Raw genomic sequence first — 22,494 nt, forward strand, 5'->3', positions numbered from 1 at the left:
CTCCCCCCCCCTTCAATCTTCTATCCAGCAAAATCTGTAGTTTGCATGCTTTCAATATATCCTGATAACTGACTCTGTACAGTCCTGATATTTTTGTTCACCTGTGTACCCTCTCCAAGGTTATTTCATCCACTTCAAATCTCAGTGACTAGATCTGAGCACAGTAATCCAGATGTGGTATGATCAAGCTTTATACAACAGAACCATCATCTTTTTATCTTTGTAGTCAATATCCGCCTCAATATTGCAGCAATTCTCTGAGTTGTCTTACAACCTTTGCAACATGTCCTCTGAACTTAAAATTTTTATCTACGATTACCCCAAGTTTCCTTGCTTCCTTCACTTCCAGTATAACTTCACCAAGTATGAAGCATGCCATCTATGGATCCCAAATTTTAAACTCTTAGCTTTTGAGCCAAAATACCAGCACTACTATTAACCCTCCTAAACTTCACATCTGCAAACAACTGAATATCACCCTGTAGTGAAGTGATAATATCACTAACATAAAGACTGAACAGGTTTCAGATACTGAGACCGTTGGTCTCAGTATCTGAAACATGTGGAACTCCACTTGTAATTTTCTTACCTCTTACCCTCCTACTATGCTGATACTGCGCTCATATACAACTCACTGATATCTATCACAAAGCAGTTACCAACACCAACTTGTCAAGTGGCACCATGTCAAATACCTTTGCAAAATCCAAAAAAGCAACAGCATATACCTTATCCTCACTCACTACTCTATTAGAGAAGGCAAGCAGATTACTAAGACAAAAGTGTCCTTTACCAAACCCATGCTAGCTTGCACAAATGATACTGTCTTCGTCTGTTCACTTCTGTACACAAATTTTCACCAATTTTTTCAAAATCTTAACTACAGAAGAAATATAAACTGGTCTATAGTTTGATGCCACCATTCTGCCCTTATGCAATGGCATTCTGCTTCCCAAGAACTTGCCCCATTGCAAGACTTTCCTTAAAAAGCCAGGTTAATGACATGGTTAGTTCCACAACACATTCTCTTAAAACACAAGATAAAATCTAGTCTTCCTACCTTACTGACATGTAGCATATTTAGTACTTGGAATACATCCTCTTCATTCACCTACTAATCCCCCCCCCCCCGCTCCTTATTCTTCTAGAGATTACCTTGCTGGATGGGGACAAGACTAGTAGACAAGGCAGATGACATAGTTGAGCTATGTAATGATCAGTTTATTAGTGTTCCATCCTGGTAAAGCAGGTAATCTCTTCACAATCATTTTGCCTACTACTACTACTAGCCACAGCAAAATCTCCTTGAATACAATGCTAATCTCTTCTTGCATTCTAATTTTTCTCTCCTTACTATACTAGTCATCTTGAGCCTTATATTCCTCATGCAACTGTCCTCCACTTCTCCCTTTATTTGCCTTCCATAACTTCTTTTTCATGTTCATTTGATTTTTCTAATCATCCATACAGTGGCAGCTTGTACATAAGCACTGCGACACTACAGCACCCCCAAGAAAAAAATTAAACTTTGTGTTTATAAATAATAATGCTTACAACATTATATAAATGCAATACAACATGTTAAAGGTTACAGCTTATGTTTCGACATTGATTGAATAATTAATAATTGGATTTGTTCGATTATGCTTTAGATTATGAAACAAATGCACTGTGATCTAACGCAGTGTCGGAATTATCACATTCAGACAATTGCAGCTTGACTCGCCGATATTCATTTGTGCTTGTCATTGCACGTAACAAGTGAATCCAACAGTGCTTGTTTGAGCAGTGTCACTACGATAAATTGTATGCTTGCACGTTATTTCTGTGAGATATGAAACTTTTATTATTGGTGTGTATTCGTGGTGAGGGCGAACTATTTTTTGTAAATCTTATTTTATTCTGTTAAAATAACATATAATTATTTATTTATTATAGATACATGGCTGAATTATAACAAGTGCCACTGTTGAAAATATGAAAATAATCATATTTTTTCAATTATCATTACATGAAACAAATGCACTGCGATCTAATGCAGTGTCGGAATTATGCGTTCAGCTAATTGCAGTTAGACTCGATATTCATTTGCACTTGTGATTGCATGTAATAAGTGAATTCAACACTGCTCGTTTGAGCAATGTCGCTACATATAAATTGTATGCATGCATGCATTATTTCTGTGAGATACAAAACTTTTATTATTGGTGTGTGCGTGTTCGTGGTGAGGGTGAAATGTTTTAATAAAGCAATTTTTTAATATGTAAATTTATTTATTAATAAATTGGTTACTAATTAGGAAAAAAAAATATTATTTTTATTTTGTATATGCAGCACCCCCACTTAAAATTTTCACCGGCACCACTGCATCCATATGATTCCAAATTACTTTTTCTTATCTTTTTTGCTTAAGGTATGCAAATCTACCGTTGCCATGAACAATTTTGTTTTTAAATATCTCCATTCACTACTGACCCCCCCCCCCATTTCCTCTTCAAATTCTTTCATCCATTGCTACTTCAAGCTGATTTCTAAAGTCTGTTATACACTATCTGACCAAAAATATCTACCCCCCCCCCTCTCCTCACAGTGGATATGGCTATATTCATCACAACTATGGCTAATGACTAACTTTCAATGTCGTAAAGGTAGCATCCTATTATAGAGCCACAACTCAGTTCAGGAAATTTCTGCTCTGCTGCAGCTACCTTGGTCAACTGTAAGTAAGGTTATGGTGAAGTGGAAATGCCTAGGAGCAACAATAGCACAATCACAACTGCCAAATGCTGAAGTGCATGGCATGAAAAAAATCACCTATCTTGAGTTGAAACATTTGCTACTAAATTTCAAATTGCCACTGCAAGCAATGCTAGCACCACAATTGTTTGTTGGAAGCTGAAGAATGCAGGTTTCCATGCAGCATACAAGCCTAACATCAGCAAAGGCAATGCCAAGCATTAGGTATAGTGGTGTAAAGATCGTTGCCATTGGACTCTGGAGCAGTGGAAACAGTCTCTGAATGATGCCTCTTGCATCTGACCATCTTGCATCTTACCATCTTGCAGTCTGACTATTGAGTCTAGGTGGTGGACTCCAGGAGAATACTACATGCTTGAATGTGTTGTGCCAACTATGAAGATTGGTGAGGAGACATCATGAGCTTGGGCTGTTTCTCATGGTCTGGACTGAGCTTCCTTAGTTCCAGTGATTGGGAATCTTGATGCTGCAGCCTATAATGATATTCTAGACAATTCTGTGCTTCCAACTTTATGTCAACAGATCATAAAGGCTCTTTCCTGTATTGATACAATGCCTTCAACTGACTTCACTTACACTCTTCTGGAGGAATGAAAGGAAATTACTGTAGTAACATACCAAAATCTAGTGGAATGCATTCCCAGAAGATTGAAGGCTGTTATAGTAGCAGCAAAAGGTGGAACAACTCTTTATTTTCATATTAGAGTGAGAGCTGGGATGAGCAGGCAGATTAGATCAGTTAGTGTAGATGCCCACCTTATAATTCCACATAAATTACTTCTGCAGTGATAATTTTATGTGCCTATTCATCCTTCAAGTCAGAACTCTATGGCCAATCTCACCAACTAGGAGTAAGATACATCAGTCACAATCAAATCTTCTGGTGCTGTGACCAATTCCAAAACTTTTGATCCTCATACTCCCTCCACCACAGGCTGCCTAAGATACAAGAAGGCGAAAAATTCGGTATCTGTAAGCAGCATACAGTATTAACACTGTATGCTGCTTCCTCTGCCCAGTTTATATTGCTATTGTTGAAGATCCCCATAATGATCATTCACTTTGCACTTGCCTATACATTTCCTGCTCATCACTATACTGTATTTCCTATATCATCATCCCACTAATATCTTGTTTATCTATCTTGCATCATATACTCTCAAAACTATTAATTTCGTGTCCCTTATGGACACAATTCATATCTTTTTCTAATGAGTAACACCACTCCACCATGCCATTTACCTTCCCTATCCTGTCAAAATATGCTATTATTTTTCAATTTCTATCCGTGTCCAACCATCCTCCTCAGTTAACCACATTTCATTGTAGCCACCAATCTTTGGAGACACAGTCAATCAGTGCCACACTCATTCCATTTATTTCCTAATGCTCCTGGCATTTGAATACAGAAAAACAGTGCATCACCAGTATTGATATAGGTATTATTAATTCCTACATACTTCACTTTGCTCTGCAATATAGTACACACCCTCTTATTTTTTAAGCCATTATATATAGATAAATTGTGGATATTTAAGGTGGATGAAAGGAGGGTGTGTACAAAGTGTGAGCTGAATGAGGACTTGATGAGTGCTAATGTAACTGAAAGTGTTAGATGCCGCAAGGAGGAGGATGAGTGCTCGTCTGATAGAAAAAGAAGGTGTAAAAGAGCAGCAAAAAAATGTTAAAAAGTTTTGAAAAACAGAACGGATGATCTGAGAAATGTAATCGATGGTAAGAAAGACAAAAGTGATGTGAATATAGCAGAAGGCAATGAAACTGAGAGAATGAATGAAAGGGAAAGTGTGATGCATTCATTTGAAAGAATGAATGAGAGTGAAAGTGAGATGCAAGGTTCAAAAGAAAGAATGAGAACAAAAGTTTGAAAGTTCGAAAACTTGAAAGAATGAATGAGAGCGAAAGTGTGATGCAAGGTTCGAAAGTTGAGTTGATTAAGATGAGACAAGAGATGAAATGGATGCGGAATGAAGTTAAGAAAATTCATGATATGTATGGAAGAGAGAAAATGATGAAAACAAATAATGTTGGTATAAAAGAGGTAATGAAAGACCTTGCAGGTGTTTTATGGTGATTCAATTATTAAAGGTGTACTAGACAAGAGGATGCACAAAATATGTTTTACTGGAGGGAGAATGAGTAGAGTGATTGAGGCATTAGATATGAGAAGTAAACAAGCGAAAGAGTTGGTAGTTGTAATAGGTACAAATGACTTGACTGCGAACAAAGAACACGCCAGATTGGATATCAGGAGATTGTTTAGACAGATAAAAGAGAATAGTGTGATATGAAAAACATCAGTAAGTGTAGTAAGAAAGGTAGTAAGCGTGTTGAATATGTATGACAGTGGTAAGATGAGGCAGAGAGCAAGCATTATGAATGATATGTTAGCAGAAATGTGTGAGGAGAAAGGAGTGCAGTTTGTTAGTGTGTGGAATGAGTTTGAAGGATGAAGTGAACTGTATAAGAGCAATGAACTGCATTTGAGTGGTTTTGGTGTAAGTCGCTTGGAGAGACTTGGAAGGTGGAGAAGTGAGTACAGAAAATGAATCTGATCAAGTGAAAAGTGATGTGGAAGAGCAAGAGAGTAAGACAGGAGAGAGTGAAGAGGTGGTTATGAATAAAGAAGTGAGCAGCATGAGTACAGAGAATGAGAGAATAGGTATGCAAGATGGACAGGGAAATGGGGAGACTTGAGGTGGACAGGGGAACACAGCATGAGAAAGGTGAATGCTCCAAAAGGATGTGAATGCATGTGTAGACAGAAAGGGAAAGGGATGACCTGGAATCAAGATGAAACAGTTGGATTTCAAAAGGGTTCTAAGATGAATAAGGAGAAAGGGAAATGGTTCGAGTTGAGCATGGAGAAATCACATCGAATGGGTGGAATCAGTGGAACTAGCTGTAGATCCAGGAATGAGCTGCTGTGTTTGTATACAAATGCTAGAAGTGTAAGAAACAAGGCAAATGAAATGGTTGCATTAATTGAGTCTGCTCACCCAAAAATTGTTGGAATAGAGATGGAAGAGTATGAAGTGTTTCGTGAGGATAGAAGGTAAAAAGGGAGTGGGGAGTGCTAATGATGATAGTAGAGATGCAAGAGGGAAATAGTGACAGTGGTTTTGAGGCAGTATGGTGTGAGATAGAGATGAACAGAATGAAATACTTGGTTGGATGTTGTTACCTGATAATGTGGATGGTAGTAACTATGAAATGCATAATCAAAATAGCCAAGCAACTAAGAAAAGGGTGATCATTATGAGTGATTTTAATTATGGCACTATAGACTGGGATGATGAGATAGCAACTGGAAGTAAAGAAAATGCATTTCTGAGGGACAACTACCTCAGACAGTATGTAACAGAGGACACACGAGGATTGAAGGTCTTCAATTTGATCATCTCATCAGAGGATGCAATTATAAATGAGGTGCCAAATCACCCTCCAGTTGGTGAGAGTGACCATGAAGTGATTACCTGAGTGGTTGCCAGCAGTGTGAGGACCTCTGTGAGAAAAAAGTATATGTGAAACTACAAGGGTGGTGATTATGAAGAGCTCAGAAGACAGCTGGCAGGTATAGTATGGAATGAGGAGTTAGCTGGAAAAGAAATCAATGCAGCTTGGGGATAATATTCAAGAACTATCTAGTAGAAGCAATGGCTAAATGTATTCCAAGGGTCAGAAGGCTAAACAAGGTTACTTAATGTTCATAAAGGTCTTTCATTCTTATGAACATAACTTCATGATTGAGAGCAGTTCATAATTGGGAGGAGAGACTGACTATAAGTGATCAAGAGGTGTATGGAGAATTGAGCAAAAATTGATGTTAATAAGGTTGTGGGACTTGATTATTTATCACCACATATTCTGAAGGAATGTGCAGGGAGTTGACATCTGCCTTGACATATTTTTTTTTTTTTTAAATAAGTGTTGCACTGGGTCATGTTCTTAAGGAGTGGAAGGAGGGCAAGACTGTGCCGCTTCATAATGAAGGTGATAGAACTCAAGCATCAAATTATAGGCCCATCTGTGCATCAGGTATTGTGGTTAAGTTGTTGGAGAAGCTTGTGAGAACTATGACCCAGAACTGGGTTGAAAACAATGGTATTATTTTTTATGGAGAGCATGGATTTGCTAAAGGGAAGTCATGTTTTAGTAATCTACTTACTTATTACAATAAGGTAACGGCTTCCTCAGACAGAGGAGAGGGATACACAGTAATATACTTAGATTTCACAAAGGCTTCTGATAGATTCCCGCATGATAAGTTGATAGTCAAACTAGAGCAGATGGTGTTAGATATTATATTAGTGTATTGGATTGGAGACTGGCTATCTGAAAGGTATCAGCAAGTTGTGTATGGGGGAGCAATATCCTGGAAAAGGAAAGTCACTAGTTGTGTACCTCATGGGTCAGTTTTAGGGCCATTACTGTTTAACTTGCATGTTATTGATATTGGCGAAGACTTCGATGGAGATATTCAGTTGTTTGCAGATGATGCAAAGTTGGGACGAACTATGAAGAGTAGAGAAGATGTTGTGGCCTTACATGAAGACTTGTATAAATTAAGTGAATGGGCACAGAAATGGGGATGCAAGTTCAATGATGCAAAATGTAAGGTTTTAAAATTTGGGACACAAAAATGGGATGTAGAATTTATGCTTGTTGGGGATATATTGTCAGAGGTGGAGGAAATAAGAGATCTTGGAGTGATAGTGGATAAGGATCTGAAATTTAGGGGATACACTGTCAAAATTGTGAGGACAACACAAAGACTTCTGGGAATTATGCAGAGGAAACCGACTTGTAGCAGTAGGGAGATTCTTATTCCATTGTATAAAGCTTTGATTAGACCACACATGGACTACTGTGCATAGATTTGGTTACCTGGTTTTCAAAAGGACGAAGAGATGTTTGAAAGGGTCCAGAGGCGACTAAGGTAGTTTTCTGACCTCTGGAATGTCGAATATGAGGAAAGGTTGAGAATATGCAATTTACTGAGTCTAGTGGGTAGGAAAAAGGGAGATATGATAGAGACCTACAAATTAGTAAGGGGTTGGTATAGAATCAACGTTGGAGAGGTTTTACAGCAAATGGTGGGAAATCAGGGGAGAACCAGAGGTCATCCCTGGAAGCTGTATAAGGAGGGTTTGAGCAGAGGAGTGAGAGGCAGGTTTTTTTTGCATGCAGAGTTGTGAATGATTGGAATGCCTTGCCTGAGATTGTTGCATCTTCAGAGAATTTGAGTGTGTTTAAGACATGTATGATGAGCTGTATGACAAAAGATCAAGTCCCACAGCCTTATTAACATCAAGTTTGCTTAATTCTCCCATATACCTCTTGCTCACTTACAGTCGGTCTCTCCTCCTCATCATCAACTGGTCTCAAACTCTCCATGATGTCACATTCACAAGAATGAAAGACCTTTATGAACTGCTGATTAAGTATCTCAACTATATCTTCTCAGTAATTGGGAGATGCACAATAAGAATTGTGCATCTCCCAATTCTTGTACCATTTTTTCCAATTAATGTCATCCTTCCAAAATCTTTTTTTTTTTTTTTTTTTGCTGGCTACATATCAATAAAACTCCCTAGGATTCATTAGGTAACTGTTCATACCTCACTTTTGCTACCTCTGCCAACCAAATCATCCTTTTCTGACTGGTCTTTGTAATCCTCGTGGAATTGGTTATTACCACGTTTCTTATGCTGCCTCCATAATGCTCCTTTTCTCTGTATTGCATGTTTAATCTCTTCATTCATCCATTTTGTACCTATCTTGTTTAACCTTCTGACCCTTGGAATACATTCAGACATTGCTTCTACTAGATAGTTCTTGAATATCCCCTAAGCTACATTGATGTGGCACTGTAAGGCTGGTAATTATGAAAAGTTTAAGGCATGGTTTGATGAGCTATACATGCAGAACAGTGGGGCATCCTACAAAGAGTTTTTTTGACTTATAGAGGTCTAATGATAATACAAAATAATATAAAATTTGTTTCCACTTATATAGCATATGGCAATATAGAATCATAGTTATGTTACAAAAGAAAACCAAGCATTAAATACTGTATACTTTACAATCAATTCCCATAATTAAACACCATTATGGCAAACCCACCCACTACAATTAAGAATTATTGAAAAAGTGGACTCCTTCAATAGTTTCCATTCTGTAGCAATGATGACATTTTAAAAGAAATTCATTATAGCAAAATTTCTCCTATAACTATTTTCAAGGTTCCTACAAGTGAGAGTCAATTATTTATATATGAACAGAATTGCAAATTTTGATATCTTAGCACAAGTAAAGCAATCAGTTATATTTTCTTCTTAAAACAATACATTTCCACAAAACGTCTTCACTTAATACAGAACTAAAATGAATGTATTATCAAAAACTGTTTTTTAAAAATTCCAGTAAGTTAAATTTAATATAGAGAATTTAAGAAACTTAACAAATATTACTGCTATGTATAACACTTGATAAAGAACTCACCTTGGCTGCTAACTGATGGGGAAGAGCGTGAATTCCTCTTTGTAGAAGGATGAGGTCCTAAGTATGATGCTGGAACCCATCCTTCACAGCCAGTGTCCAATACCCTTACATACCACCAGCCTGCACAACCAACTTTCTCCACATCGACAACTTGTCCTTCTCTCAGACAAACTTCACATACATCAACCCTTTCATAATCTCCAAGAGCAATATATCGTCCTCTCACCTGCATTTTAAAAATAACAAATTTTAACCACTTTTCAAAAAACACACATGCAAATGTAACGCTAGAACAAGATCTACTAATATGAGTGATCCACTAATATAAGTGATTTATAACTTAAATTACTCATACTATCTGAACATACACACCAGCCTGGTTTGGCCAAGTGGATAGATTTTTGCTTTCCAACCAACAAGCTGTGAGTTTGAATTCTGTTGTAGACATGAATATTTATAAAATGTGACAGATGATTTCATCACTCAGATTGTGAGACTACCAGACTGTGATTTCTAACAATCCATAGCACTGGGCTGTTATAAAGCATGCCATTCACAATACTTCTGGACATTATAAAACTTTTTTTGATATTATTCTAATGGCAAAATACAAGAAAACAAGTAAATGAAGATATTAAAATGGTCAGAAAAATAAATTATTAAAATTCACACAATTATCTAAATGCTTCTTTTATCAATGAAATAAGCTTAGAGATCCATCACTTTTTTAGATTCAAAATGGTTCTAAAAACATGCTAGAACCCATCCTTCACAGCCAGTGTCCAATACCCTTACATACTACCAGCCTACACAACCAACTTTCTCTACATTGACAACTTGTCCTTCTCTCAGACAAACTCTGCATACATCAATCGTTTCATAATCTCCAAGAGCAACATATCATCCTGCTGCCTCCCCCCCCCCCCCCAAAAAAGAACAAGTTTCCTTTCCTGAACAATACTTTCCTGCATCTGCCATATTATTTGTCTAAAATTCACCATGATTTTTAGACAATTCAAGATTTGTACCTCCTTGTATATACTAATGAGATCAGCTGAGGATGTATATACATATAGAAATAGATGTTGAAAAAGTTGAGGTTAGGGATATGGTAGTTCCACTGCATGCAGTCTAGTTAATAGGATTTTGAGAGGATGCAGAAACTTCAGAAAGAGTATAAAGAGTTGGGTTGGTTATGGATAGGAGAAGGAATATGGCTGATATAAAAGTTGATAAGTAGTTGTCAATTGCTTTTCTTTTAGTGTTACACAGTGATCAGCATTAATTTCAGTAAATTATGGAGACTACAACTGTGTTAGGAATAATTACTTTAACTTCCCAATGTTTCGACTTTTCATATTAAGGGAATCATCTGGAGTATACACACACAAAGAGCTAAATTACATTTCAAACAGTATGCTAGAGTGACAATGATTTGATCAACTGTTATTCTACTGGCCTGACTTCTAGTGAAAAAAAAAAAAACTCTACATCAAAGCTATATTCTATTTAAATTAAATAGGATTTAATCTGAGTTTGTGATTGATTGGCTCCATCTCTCTGAAGATTAGTGGGAATAGTGAAACATGGTAACTGAGGTGGATTTTCCAACACGTTAAGTTTGTTTTATTATTATTATTTTATGGAGAAACCATCCACAAGAAGTTAGTCAACCATGTCAACCACACTAGCCATGGATGGGTAAGAAGGAACTTGTTCACATTTAAATTGGAAAAGGTGGGGATTGTATTCCTTGGGAAATACATAAGATGAGAAACTGTTCCAGTAGGCAGTGGATGGAGTGGAGTTCTGCAAGTTTAGAGATGCACTGTAAGGGAGTTTTGATTAGCTGCAGCATGCATTTAAATGCATTTAACACAGTGGCGGTATTACTGATGCCAATTTTGATGAATAGTGGTCATAGAAGTATTTATAGAAGACACATGCAATGGTAATTGAGCAACTGTGTGAAAGTGAGTGAAGTATATTAATAAGAGAGGGGTCATTAATTAGTCTGACTGCCCTTTTCTGTACAGAGTCCATTTGTGATTTGTATAAAGCTAGAAGCTATCTGAAGTTAAAGCAGTGCCTTGAGTGACAAAGACAACTTCCTTTTTTGGATGCAGAGGAGACAATATTTGTAATATGTTTATGCCAAGAGAGATTTGAGGTTAGTGTAATCCAGTGTTTCTCAACGTTTTTTGGATCATGCCCCACCTCAACATCTCAAAAATTTTGATGCCTCTAGCATAATAGTTAGCCAAGTATAATAAAAGTATAATATAAATATGTACATGTACATTTTCTAATTGCCCCCAAAATATTCAAATTGCCCCACGTTGAGAAACACTGGTGTAATCCCAAGAAGTAAATCTCATTGTGCATAGAAATGTGAAATAAGGCAGAACTGCATTTTGTTGGTGTTAGTTTCTTCTATGGATGATAATGCAACAGAACCATCTGGATGTAATATTATTATTATTATTATTATTATTATTATTCAGGCCTCCAAGGAGTCAAAAGACTCATCGAGGGAGGTCCTTTCTAAGACATAAAGTCTGTCAAGACTCATCGAGGGAGGTCCTTTCTAAGATATAAAGTCTGTCAAGACTCATCGAGGGGAGGTCCCCCCCTGAGAAACACAAAGTTTATCATACCACTCCTTAAATCCACTGACTGTTCTCGCTCCCACCACTCCATCAGGCAATGCATTCCACGGCTCAACCACCCTCCACACAAAGAAACCACTCCTTACCCTCTTGCTCACAGTTTCCTTTCGTAACTTCCAGGGATGGCCTCTTGTCATCACTCCTTCCCGCTGATCAACCAAGTGAAAGAACTCCCCAGTGTCAACCCTGTAACCACCTCTCAACAGTTTAAAAGTCTCAATCATATCACCTCTCCTTCTTCTATCCACCAAACTCTGCAGTCCACATTCTCTCAGCCGATCCTCATAACTATCCTTGTACAGTCCTGAAACCATCTTTGTCATCCGTCTTTGTATCCTTTCCACAGTTAATTTATCCCCTTCAAATCCTGGGGACCAAATCTGAGAACAATAGTCCAAGTGTGGTCTGATCAGAGACTTATACAATGGAATGATAACCCTCTTATCTCTGCAGGTCAGTGTCCTTCTCATAATAGCAGCAATCCTCTGTGTTACCTTCACCACCTTTGCAATATGTCCCCTAAACTTCAGGTTTCTATCAATCATCAACCCCAGATCTCTTGTCTCCCCTACTTCCTCCAGTATAACTCCTCCCATAGAGTATGCAGCATCCCATCGATGTTTCCCAAACCTCAAGACCTTACATTTTGCTGCATTAAACTGACACCCCCATTCATTTGCCCATCTATCTAGCTTATTTAAATCCTCTTGCAGGGCTACCACATCTGCACTATTACTAATAATCCTTCCAAGCTTCGCATCATCCGCAAACAACTGAATATCCCCCTGCAATCCACTGGCTATGTCATTGATATAAAGGTTAAACAATATAGGTCCTAGTACTGAGCCCTGTGGGACCTCCTGGAAACTGCTCCACCATACACAACTCTCTGATACCTATCAGACAGCCAATCCTGAATCCAGTTGACCAATCTGACATCCAGACCCATGTGCTGCAACTTAAATATCAGCTTATCATGTGGCACCCTGTCAAATGCCTTCGCCAAGTCTAAGAAAATTGCAGTATATGCCTTTCCCTCATCTAATGCTCTTGTAACTTTATTATAAAAGGCTAGCATATTGCTAAAACAAGAGCATCCTTTCACAAATCCATGTTGATTCTCACAGATAACATTACCCTCATCTGCCCAATGCTGTACACGGTCCCTCACTACTTTCTCCAAGATCTTAACAACTACTGATGACACACAGACTGGCCTATAATTAGACACTTCCAGTCTGTTACCACCCTTATGCAATGGCACTATCTTACCTTCCTTCCATTCCCTGGGCACCTTTGCCAAAGCCAGACTTTCATTGAAAAGCCACGTTAAAGGTATTGTCAATTCCCTAGCACATTCTCTCAAAACTCGTGGCGAAATACCATCCAGTCCCACAGCTTTACTGACATCCAGAGTACTCAGTATCTGAAACACACTCTCCTCCTGTACCTCCAGACCTCGTACCAGTCCTATCCCTCTAGCATTAAAACTGACTCCACTAGAATGAAATACTCCATTAAAGTGTTCATTGAACAATTCCACTATGTCCTCTGCATCAGTCACTCTATTCCCATTTTTATCCCACAATATCATTCTTCCACAGTCATTTCTCCTCCTACTGGCCACATAGCTAAAAAATTCCCTAGGATTTTCTTTGGATCTTAGGGCCAATCTCCTCTCATATTCCAGTTTCGCTTTCCTTACCACACGAGTCACTCTTCTGGCCTGTGTCTTATATTCCTCATGCATCTCTTCACCTGTCTCCTTATATCTCTTCCATAGCCTCTTTTTCGCATGCAATTCCTGTTTAATATTGTTTGTCATCCACTTTACTCCAAATTGCGCCCTCTTCTTCACTCGTGGTACACAACTTACCATTGCTGATAACAAATATTCTTTCACAATTTCCCACGCACTGGTGATATCGCGGCCTTCCAATTCCTCCCTCCATGAAACTTCCCGAAGTTGACGTCTAAGACTAATATAATCACCTGCCTTATAATTTCACATAAGTTCCCGTCTCTTTGATACTCCTGCATGTCTATTCATTTTCCAAGTCAAAACCATATGGTCACTCTCTCCAACTGGTGGGAGAGACGTCAACTCAGTTATTATCAACTCTTCTGATGCTATAACCAAATCCAAAATTTTTGAACCTCTTGTTCCCTCTGTTACATGTTGCCTAAGACATTTGTCCCTCAAGAATTCTAGAAATTCCATTCCCCTATTGTTACATGCATCTTCCTCTCTCCAATTTATACTACTGAAGTTAAAATCTCCCATAACAATCATTCTTCTTGCACTTGCCAAACTTAGCTGTCTAAACATCTCCTGGTCCCCATCCTCTGTGCTCCTGGGTCTGTAGCAACACCCCACTAAATATCCTGTCTTGCCTACCTCTACCTCACACCATACGCTCTCAAAATTATTTGTCTCACTTCCTTCCAAATTCTCCACTCTTAGAGGACATAGGTCATCACTTATCATAAGCAGCACCCCACCACCACGCTTTCCCCTCCTATCCTGGCGAAAAATGCTATACCCAGCGACTTCTATTCCTGTTTTTATATCCCCTTCTGTCAGCCACGTCTCAGTGATTGCAATAATTTTTGGCCAGGCTGATGCTATCTGCGCCACCAATTCCTCTCCCTTATTCCGGATACTCCTGGCATTAGTATACAGCATATAAATGCCATTGTTTCTATACCCAGCATTATCCCTTCTAGACTCCACTGGGCTCAGTCTTACCTGACATTGTCTCCCTTCTCCCAAGTATCCATTCCCACAAGAGGCCACCCCTGCTATCATCCTCCCTGGGACACACTGACTCGTTCAGAACAGCAATCTCTCCAGATGCCTACGTCCTTCCTCATTCAAATGTAAACGGTCTCTCGCAAACAACTCCTCTCTTTCCTCAAATGCACTCCAAGCATCCACATATACCAGTCCTCTCTTGTCACACATTCTCGCTATTATGCCATTCAATATCACCGCTCTTCTGCTCAGCTCATCATTATCATACCTAGGCAACACGCACACTATTTTTCCTCTCTCTGTCTTCTTCCGTACAGTCTCAAGCAAAAATCTCATATCTCTCGCTGCCCGACTTACATTACCACTCAAGTCATTCGTTCCTACCATCACAATCATCTCATCCACCCTTTCACTTCTCTTAATTGCCATAGCCACCCTTTCTATTGTTCCTCCTGGCAAACACTCCTCACGCATCCTATCTTGAACACCACGGATCATTGAGTCACCATACATTATACCTCTTACCATTCCATCGCTCCTATTGTTTCCATTCTCTCCTCTTCTTTCATTCCCATACCTCTCTCTTCTACTGTTTCCATTCTCTCCTCTTCTAGCACTCCCATACATCTCTCTCATTCCCTCTCTCCTACCGTTTCCATTCTCTCCTCTTCTAGCACTTCCATATCTCTCTCTCATTCCGTCTCTCCTACTGTTTCCATCCTCTCGTCTGCTAGCATTCCCATACCTCTCTCTCATTCCCTCTCTTCTACTGTTTCCATTCTCTCCTCTTCTAGCACCCCCATACCTCTCACTCATACTCCTTAAATTCTCTCTCTCTCCTACTCTGATTCGCCTTGCATTCATCTCTTCCACTCTCCTAATCTTATCTTTCATACTTCTGCTCTCATTCACTAGACATTCCACCTCCTCTTTCAACTCATCTATCTCCCTCTGCAGGTCAGTCACTCTTAATCTAAATTTACTCTCCCAAACAAAACCATCTCCTAAACTTCCACAGTCACTCACACCTTCCACACTATCAACCATTATTTTCTCATTCTCTCCTATCATACTACTTGTCTTCCTACATTCATTCTCTGTTCCTGGAGCAACAAAGTCGGATATCGATATATCTAATGTACTTATTTCCTCCAACTGCCTGCATTTTGCGCACATACGCTCTCCACTCTCTTTAACAAGCCACATATGTAATTCCCTAGAAGCATACATGCCGCAAGTACTGCATGCCACAAAGTCCCTTATGATATTGCTAATAATTGAGTTCTTAAATGGCGGAGGACTTGGCGTTACGCCACTTGCGACTGCTGCCGAATCCACCATCATTCCTTACTGCCGAGTAGCGTAATCCTTAATAATTATTCAATTAATAAATAAGAGGGGAAAAAAGTACAAACATCAGAACATTTAAGTACTAATATAATTAAATAAAATGAAATATAACTAAATACAGTAACTTAGCTTCGTTTTGTCTTCCACCGTTACGCGTTCGATTCTGACGGTACCAACATATATTATATCGCGACAGCAACTAACTTCCGAAAAACAACCACTGAAGTACACTCGTATTCAGAGAAACAATTCAGCACTCAAAAACGTAGAAAAACGGGAGAAAAAACGGACTATTCACCGATTAAAAATCTTTTTTTTTTTTTTTTTTTTTTTTTTTAGTGTGGGAGCAGTGTTAAACAGAAGTCAAATCAATTGCTTGGCTAGAGATCAGAATGCATGGAATCTGGACAAGTTTCCTGCATTTAGCTCTTTCAAAGTCAGTTTCTGATGTGTTGATAGTTTTCTTGCAGTTATTCTGGGCTTTGGTATAAGCAGTATGGGAAGATAATGTTTTGGATGTGAGACAGTTATGGTATGCTCGACTCTTCTCTTGTACAGTCTTGGCACACCTGCAGGAGAACCAAGGCTTAGATGGGGAGCAGGAACATAGGATGGAAAGGGGAATAAATTTTTACATGCCAATAAGAATTATTTTGGTGATACATTCAGGATTCAAATTTGGGTCAGATGTCCAGAAACCATTAACCAGCCAAGGAAATGTGGCATACTTGTGTAGATCATCCTACTCGGCTTTCTTATAATTCGGATAATGCATGGCGATTGATTGTGTTTGTGTTTTTATTTTTTATTTTTAAACAGAGAAAGAAATCAGCAACAGACTGTGATCTGAACTGTCTAAAGGACAAATAACATTCACAGCATACTTGGATGAATCATTAGTAAAGAAGTCCAATGTATTTGGAGAGTGGTTGGAGTTGTCTGGTACTCTGGTAGTGTGCACTATCAGTGTAAGGTCATTGTTGATAGCAAATGTCTCAGTCTCTCTCTATCTACTTGATCTGTGTAATTGGAATATGAGAGCCTAGCTGGTATTGGAATACTGAAGTCCCCAAGGAAGATGACCTCAGTGTTAGGAAAGTTGGAATGAAGAATATCAACATTTAAGGAAAGAAAATCAAAAAGTTCAGAAAAGTTAGGCATTAGGAGAGCAGTAGAAAGGGATACATAGATTTTCAATCAAAGGTTGGGCATTCTAGGTTGGGCATTCTTTGACATGGTATATCAAAGCAAGCATATGCAAAAACCTCTGAGGTGAAAAGAGTCAAACAGTGTAATTGGGAAGACTGAGGTGAGTAGTGCATAAGGGGAATTATAAATTTGGGTTTCTGTCAGGAAACATAAGTAAGGTTTGCACACTGGAGATGGAAACAAACATTGCTAAAGTCAGAAATGAGAGCACATATATTTGTTCTGCTGTTAGTGGAATTGGATTTTCACACTAGTATTCCTTTTTTTTATAATTGATTGTCCCTGCTTCATCTCCACTTTGTTGTTTTTCTTTCTGTTATTGTCATAGTCTTCATTGTTCTCACTGTGTACAAGTTAGAAATGGCCAGACAGCAGCAGTTATTCATAGCAAGTATGAAGATCTACTTATTGGTGTATCACCAGTCGCTTTGACTAAACACTGAAGGTTAATTCTGTCTCCTTGTGTATTTCCAGGCCCAAAGCAGTGATCTTGACAATTTTTCTGGAGTCCAATTTATGTGGTTATTTAAATTATTACAAATTTAATAATTAATTTTTCCCTGCTATACAGGAGTTTTATAATCCAGACTATCAGTAAAGGGAGAGAGGGATGACTATTCGTGAATGCATCTACCTGTGTGTGTGTAGATTTTCTGTAAACACAGAATGCCAAAGATCCATTACATTGGTATGCAATCAGAGTATTTAGGAAAGGAAACTGTTGTTTTCTTTTTTTCTATAGGATGCTAGTTGCTTAAAAATGTTGCAAAGGGTGTTGAGAGAAACTCTGATCACAGGGGACACAAAAGATGCAATATGTGTCAAAAATTAATACTGTAAAGAATCTGTGCTAGCTGAGTTTCAATGGCATCACTTTCATTTGGCAAAACGACTAAGTGAACTTAATAATTCTGCTCTGCCTGGATGAAATTCAATGAAATTTGACAGTTGTGATCACTATTAAAATTATTTAGCATATTACTTTTGGTACTCAGCCAGAGAAGAATGTGGTGAGGTTGTCTGCAAGGATAGAAAAATCAGAACTCCATGGTGGACACAGTTAAAGAGGCAGTTAAGGAAAAGAAGAAAGCATATCAAAAGTTCCTGACAAATAGTCAGTTTGTGCTCTTAGAGAATACAAAGACAAATGTAAGAAAGCTAAACACTTTGTAAAACTAGCTGAGTAAGTCATGGGAAGACTTTGGTAAGGGCATAGAAAATAAATATTAGGAAGGTGGCAAAATATTCTGGAGGCTGTTGAAAAAAGCCTCCAGAAATGGAGGAAAGAGTGCTGTAAAAGGAATTAGAAATGATAAAGGGGACATGAAAACTGGAGAAAAAGATATCCTTGATATATGAATTGCTGAATGAAACGATCAGTGACAGCACAGGCATAAAAAACACTCAACAGGCATGCAATCAGGAATGCATATCTATACTTGAGCAGAAAAAAAACATCAAAAGCCTGAAATGTGGAAAGGCAGCAGGAACAGATGATATTCGACCACAACTGCTCAAGTATGGAGGTATAAAAGTCTTGCAGTGGCTGCACCGCATAGTTCAGGTCTGGATAGAGGGAAAAATTCTAGATGATTGGAGTAGAGCTTTTATAGTACCCATATACAAAAAGGGAAATAAAACTGAATATGAGAATTATAGAAGTATTTCTCTACTGAGTGTTCCTGGTAAGATTTATGCAAGCGTACTTGAGAAACAGTTGAGAAGGATTGTGGAAGGGAAGCTTGGTGAAGAACAAGCTAAATTCAGGCCAAATAGAGGCTTTCAAGATCAGATTTTCACTTTACAACAAATAGTTGAGAAATTGTGGGAATATAACAAAGATCTGTATTTAAGTTTTGTAAAACTGCAAAAGGCATATCACAGGGTGCCAAGAGAAAAGCTATTCAAAAAACTACAGTTATATGGTGTCAATGGGGCATTATATCAAGCAATACTTAGTCTTTATTTGAGTTGTAAGTCAGGTTAGAATTCAAGGAAGTACAGGAAAGTGGTTTAATGTTAAATCTGGTGTCAGACAAGGATGTACATTATCCCCACTGTTATTCATTATCTATATGGATCACATTATGAAGGAAAGTGGTATTAAACCTGATATCAAAATTGGAGATGTTAATACCAGCTCTTTAATTATGCAGATGATGTTTTACTTTTAAATAAATCCAGTACAAGTATCTAAGATTCCCTGACTAAATTGAATAACTCTTAATAAATATGGTATGAAAATCAGCAACAAGACAATGAAAATAGGCAGAAATAGTAAAAACATTGGCTGCATCATGAATGGAGAACCTATAGAAGTAGTTCTTTTGCATAAAGGTGGCTCTAAAACTACAGTAGTTAATTACAGACCAATCACCATCTCGGGAGTGGTGGTAAAAGTATTGGAAAAGTTGGTTAAAGACAAAATTCAAGAATGGGTGGATCAGGATATGATACTCTATAGGGGCCAACATGGTTTTGTTAAAGGTCAATCCTGCCTTAGCAATTTATTAGCTTTTTATAATAGAATGACATCTGAGTTGGACAAAGGAAATGCTACACAGTAGTTCTTCTGGATTTTGCTAAGGCTACTGTTTCGCAAATTGGAGCAGATGGGGATGGATACTAAACTGGTGATATGGATATGAGAATGGCTCAGGGAGAGATACCAGAAGGTGGTGTATGGAGGAGCAGAGTCCAGGATGAGGCAGGTGACCAGTGGTGTGCCTCAGGGCTCTGTGCTTGGGTCATTGTTGTTTAATTTGTACATAAATGATATAGGAAATGACTTAAAGGGAGATATTCAGTTGTTTGCTGATGATGCAAAGTTGGGTAGCGCAATAAAGTTTGCAGGATGATTTAAATAAGCTGGTAAAATGGGCAAAAGGAAATGGATATCAGTTCAATGTGGAAAAGTGTAAAGTTATGCATTTTGGGATTAAAAGATTACCAGCTGTGTACCACATTGATAGAACAGTACTCCAAGAGATTGATGAGGCTAGAGACTTAGGGGGTGTTGGTAGATAGGGAGATGAAGTTCAGGGGACACATTGCTAAGGTGTCCAAAGATTGCACATAGGATTACTTGGTTATTGAGGAATACACTAACAACCAGAGATAAAGAGGTTATTATTACCCTTTATAAAGTGTTGATACTTCCACATTTAGATTACTGTGCTCAGGTCTGGTCACCTGGATTCCTTGGAGATGAGGAGGTTGTGGAAAGGGTTCAGAGGAGAGTGACTAAGTTGGTGAGTGATGTAAAAAATGCTCCCTACATTGATAGATTGAGAGCTTATGGATTGCAGAGATTGGTTGATAGGCAGAGAAGAGGGGGATATGATAGAAACATTTAAATTAGTAAAAGGTTTTTATAAGATTGATGAAGGGGAAATGTTTCAGCTGTGTGATAGTGATGGAAGAACAAGAGGTCATCCCTGGAAATTAAGGAAAAGTGTGGTTAACAAGGGTGTGAGAATGAGGTTTTTCGCCTGGAGGATGGTGAATGAGTGGAATGCATTGCCTGACTCGGTTGCGAGTTCTTCATCTGTAAATGAATCCAAGAACAGATATGATAGATATTGTTTTGATAGTTTGGGTCTCCCGCGATGAGTCTACCGACTCATGGAGATACCCGTAATAATAATAATATTAATAAAGTAAAACATTTCAGATACTTAGGCACAATTTTTAGTGAAAATGGTAAATTAAATATGGAAATAGATAATAGAATCAACAAAGCCGGTATAGTTGGAAGTCAACTGAATATTCACATCGACAGTCAACTGAATATGAAGTCAATTGGTAAGTGGAGTGCATTGCCTAAGTGTGTTGTGGGTGTAGACATATTGAATCAGTTTAAAACATGGTTGGATGAGCACTGTCTACGATAGTGTGTACTTCCCATGATGAGTCTCTGACTCCATATAGGTCAGATGTTAATAATAATAATAAATTTATATGGAATAAGAGAAAAATTAGTCAAAACACTAAATTAGCTGTACATAAGACAGTATTCACACCAATTTTAATTATGGATCTGAGAGCTGGGTTAGAAATAAAACATTTGACTGAAGACTAGAGACTACAGATATGAGAGTTCTGAGAAAGATTAGGGGTATGAACAGATGGCATCCATGGCAATATAATATTAAAAATGAGGATGCTAAGAAAGAACTAGACATTGTTAGCATCCAGGAATGTATTGACAGAGCTAATCTCAGGTGGTATGGTCACTTAAACAGAATGTGAGAGGAAAGATTAGCAAAACAAGTATTTCCTGCCAGGTTGGCAAGAAAAAGTCCCAGAGGAAGACCAAGATATACGTGGATTGATACAGTAAAAAAGGCCTTAGAAGACAGAAATATAAGTTTTGATAATGTTGGAGTCTTAAACAGATAACAGATTAATGGTGAGAGATGAATGGATGCATGGAGGGCATTTGATAACAGAAAGGAACTGTATGTGAGAGACTGTTTGCATTTGAATGAGGAAGGACATAGGCAGTTGGAGAGATTGCTGCTTTCTGAATGAGTTGGTGTGTCAACGCAAGGAAACTAAAAATTCCCAGAGTGGATGGTAGCAGTAGTGGCCTCTTGTGGGAATGAGTGCTTTGGGGAAGGAGGACGTCATCAGTTAACACCGAGTCCAGTGGAGTCTGGAGGAGATAATGATAGGTATAGAAACAGTGACGTTTTTATGCTTTATACTAATGCTAGGAGTCTCCGGAATAAAGGAGATGAATGGGTGGCACTGATAGCATCAGTCTGGCCAAAGATTATTGGGATCTCAGAGACGTGGTTGATGGAAGATGATATAATAACAGGAATAGAAGTAGATTCTCATAGACAAGCTTATACGTCGGTTATGCATTATTAAAACACTTAAGGAATTGAACAACGTAGTTAAGGATATAAATTAAATTAAACTTTAATAAATATTTTCCGATATTTTGGCAACGTCACGTTGCCATCTTCTAAGGAGGCTGTTTTTTTCCTCTTTTTCCAGGGTGAATTTGATTCTGGGGTGTTGGTTGTTTAAGTGTGTTAAGAAGGAGAGAAGTGTTTCAGAGCCATGTGGCCAAATAGCGAACACATCATCACCGTAGCGAAGCCATATGGTTGGTTTTTGTGGGGCAGAGGCTAAGGCTTTTTCTTCAAAGGTCTCTATAAAGAAATTGGCCAAGGGTGGGGAGAGTGGTGAACCCATGGCTGTCCCCTCTATTTGTTTGTA

General features: G+C 38.3%; 1 protein-coding gene across 2 annotated transcripts in view; it reads right to left on the reverse strand.

The window, feature by feature from the left end:
- Positions 1-22,494, reverse strand: part of LOC150093190 (guanine nucleotide exchange factor DBS-like) — a 450,940-nt gene that overhangs the window by 3,837 nt on the left and 424,609 nt on the right. For both annotated transcript variants that reach the window (XM_090413275.1, XM_090413276.1), the window contains one exon: positions 9,280-9,505. In XM_090413275.1, coding sequence (XP_090269401.1) covers positions 9,280-9,505 — 226 coding nt within the window. The remainder of the gene's footprint in view (positions 1-9,279; positions 9,506-22,494) is intronic.

Source organism: Typopeltis vanoorti, chromosome 24 (assembly GCF_054136105.1).
Source record: "Typopeltis vanoorti isolate ZY-2024b chromosome 24, IOZ_Tvanoo_1.0, whole genome shotgun sequence".
NCBI classification, from domain to species: domain Eukaryota; kingdom Metazoa; phylum Arthropoda; class Arachnida; order Uropygi; family Thelyphonidae; genus Typopeltis; species Typopeltis vanoorti.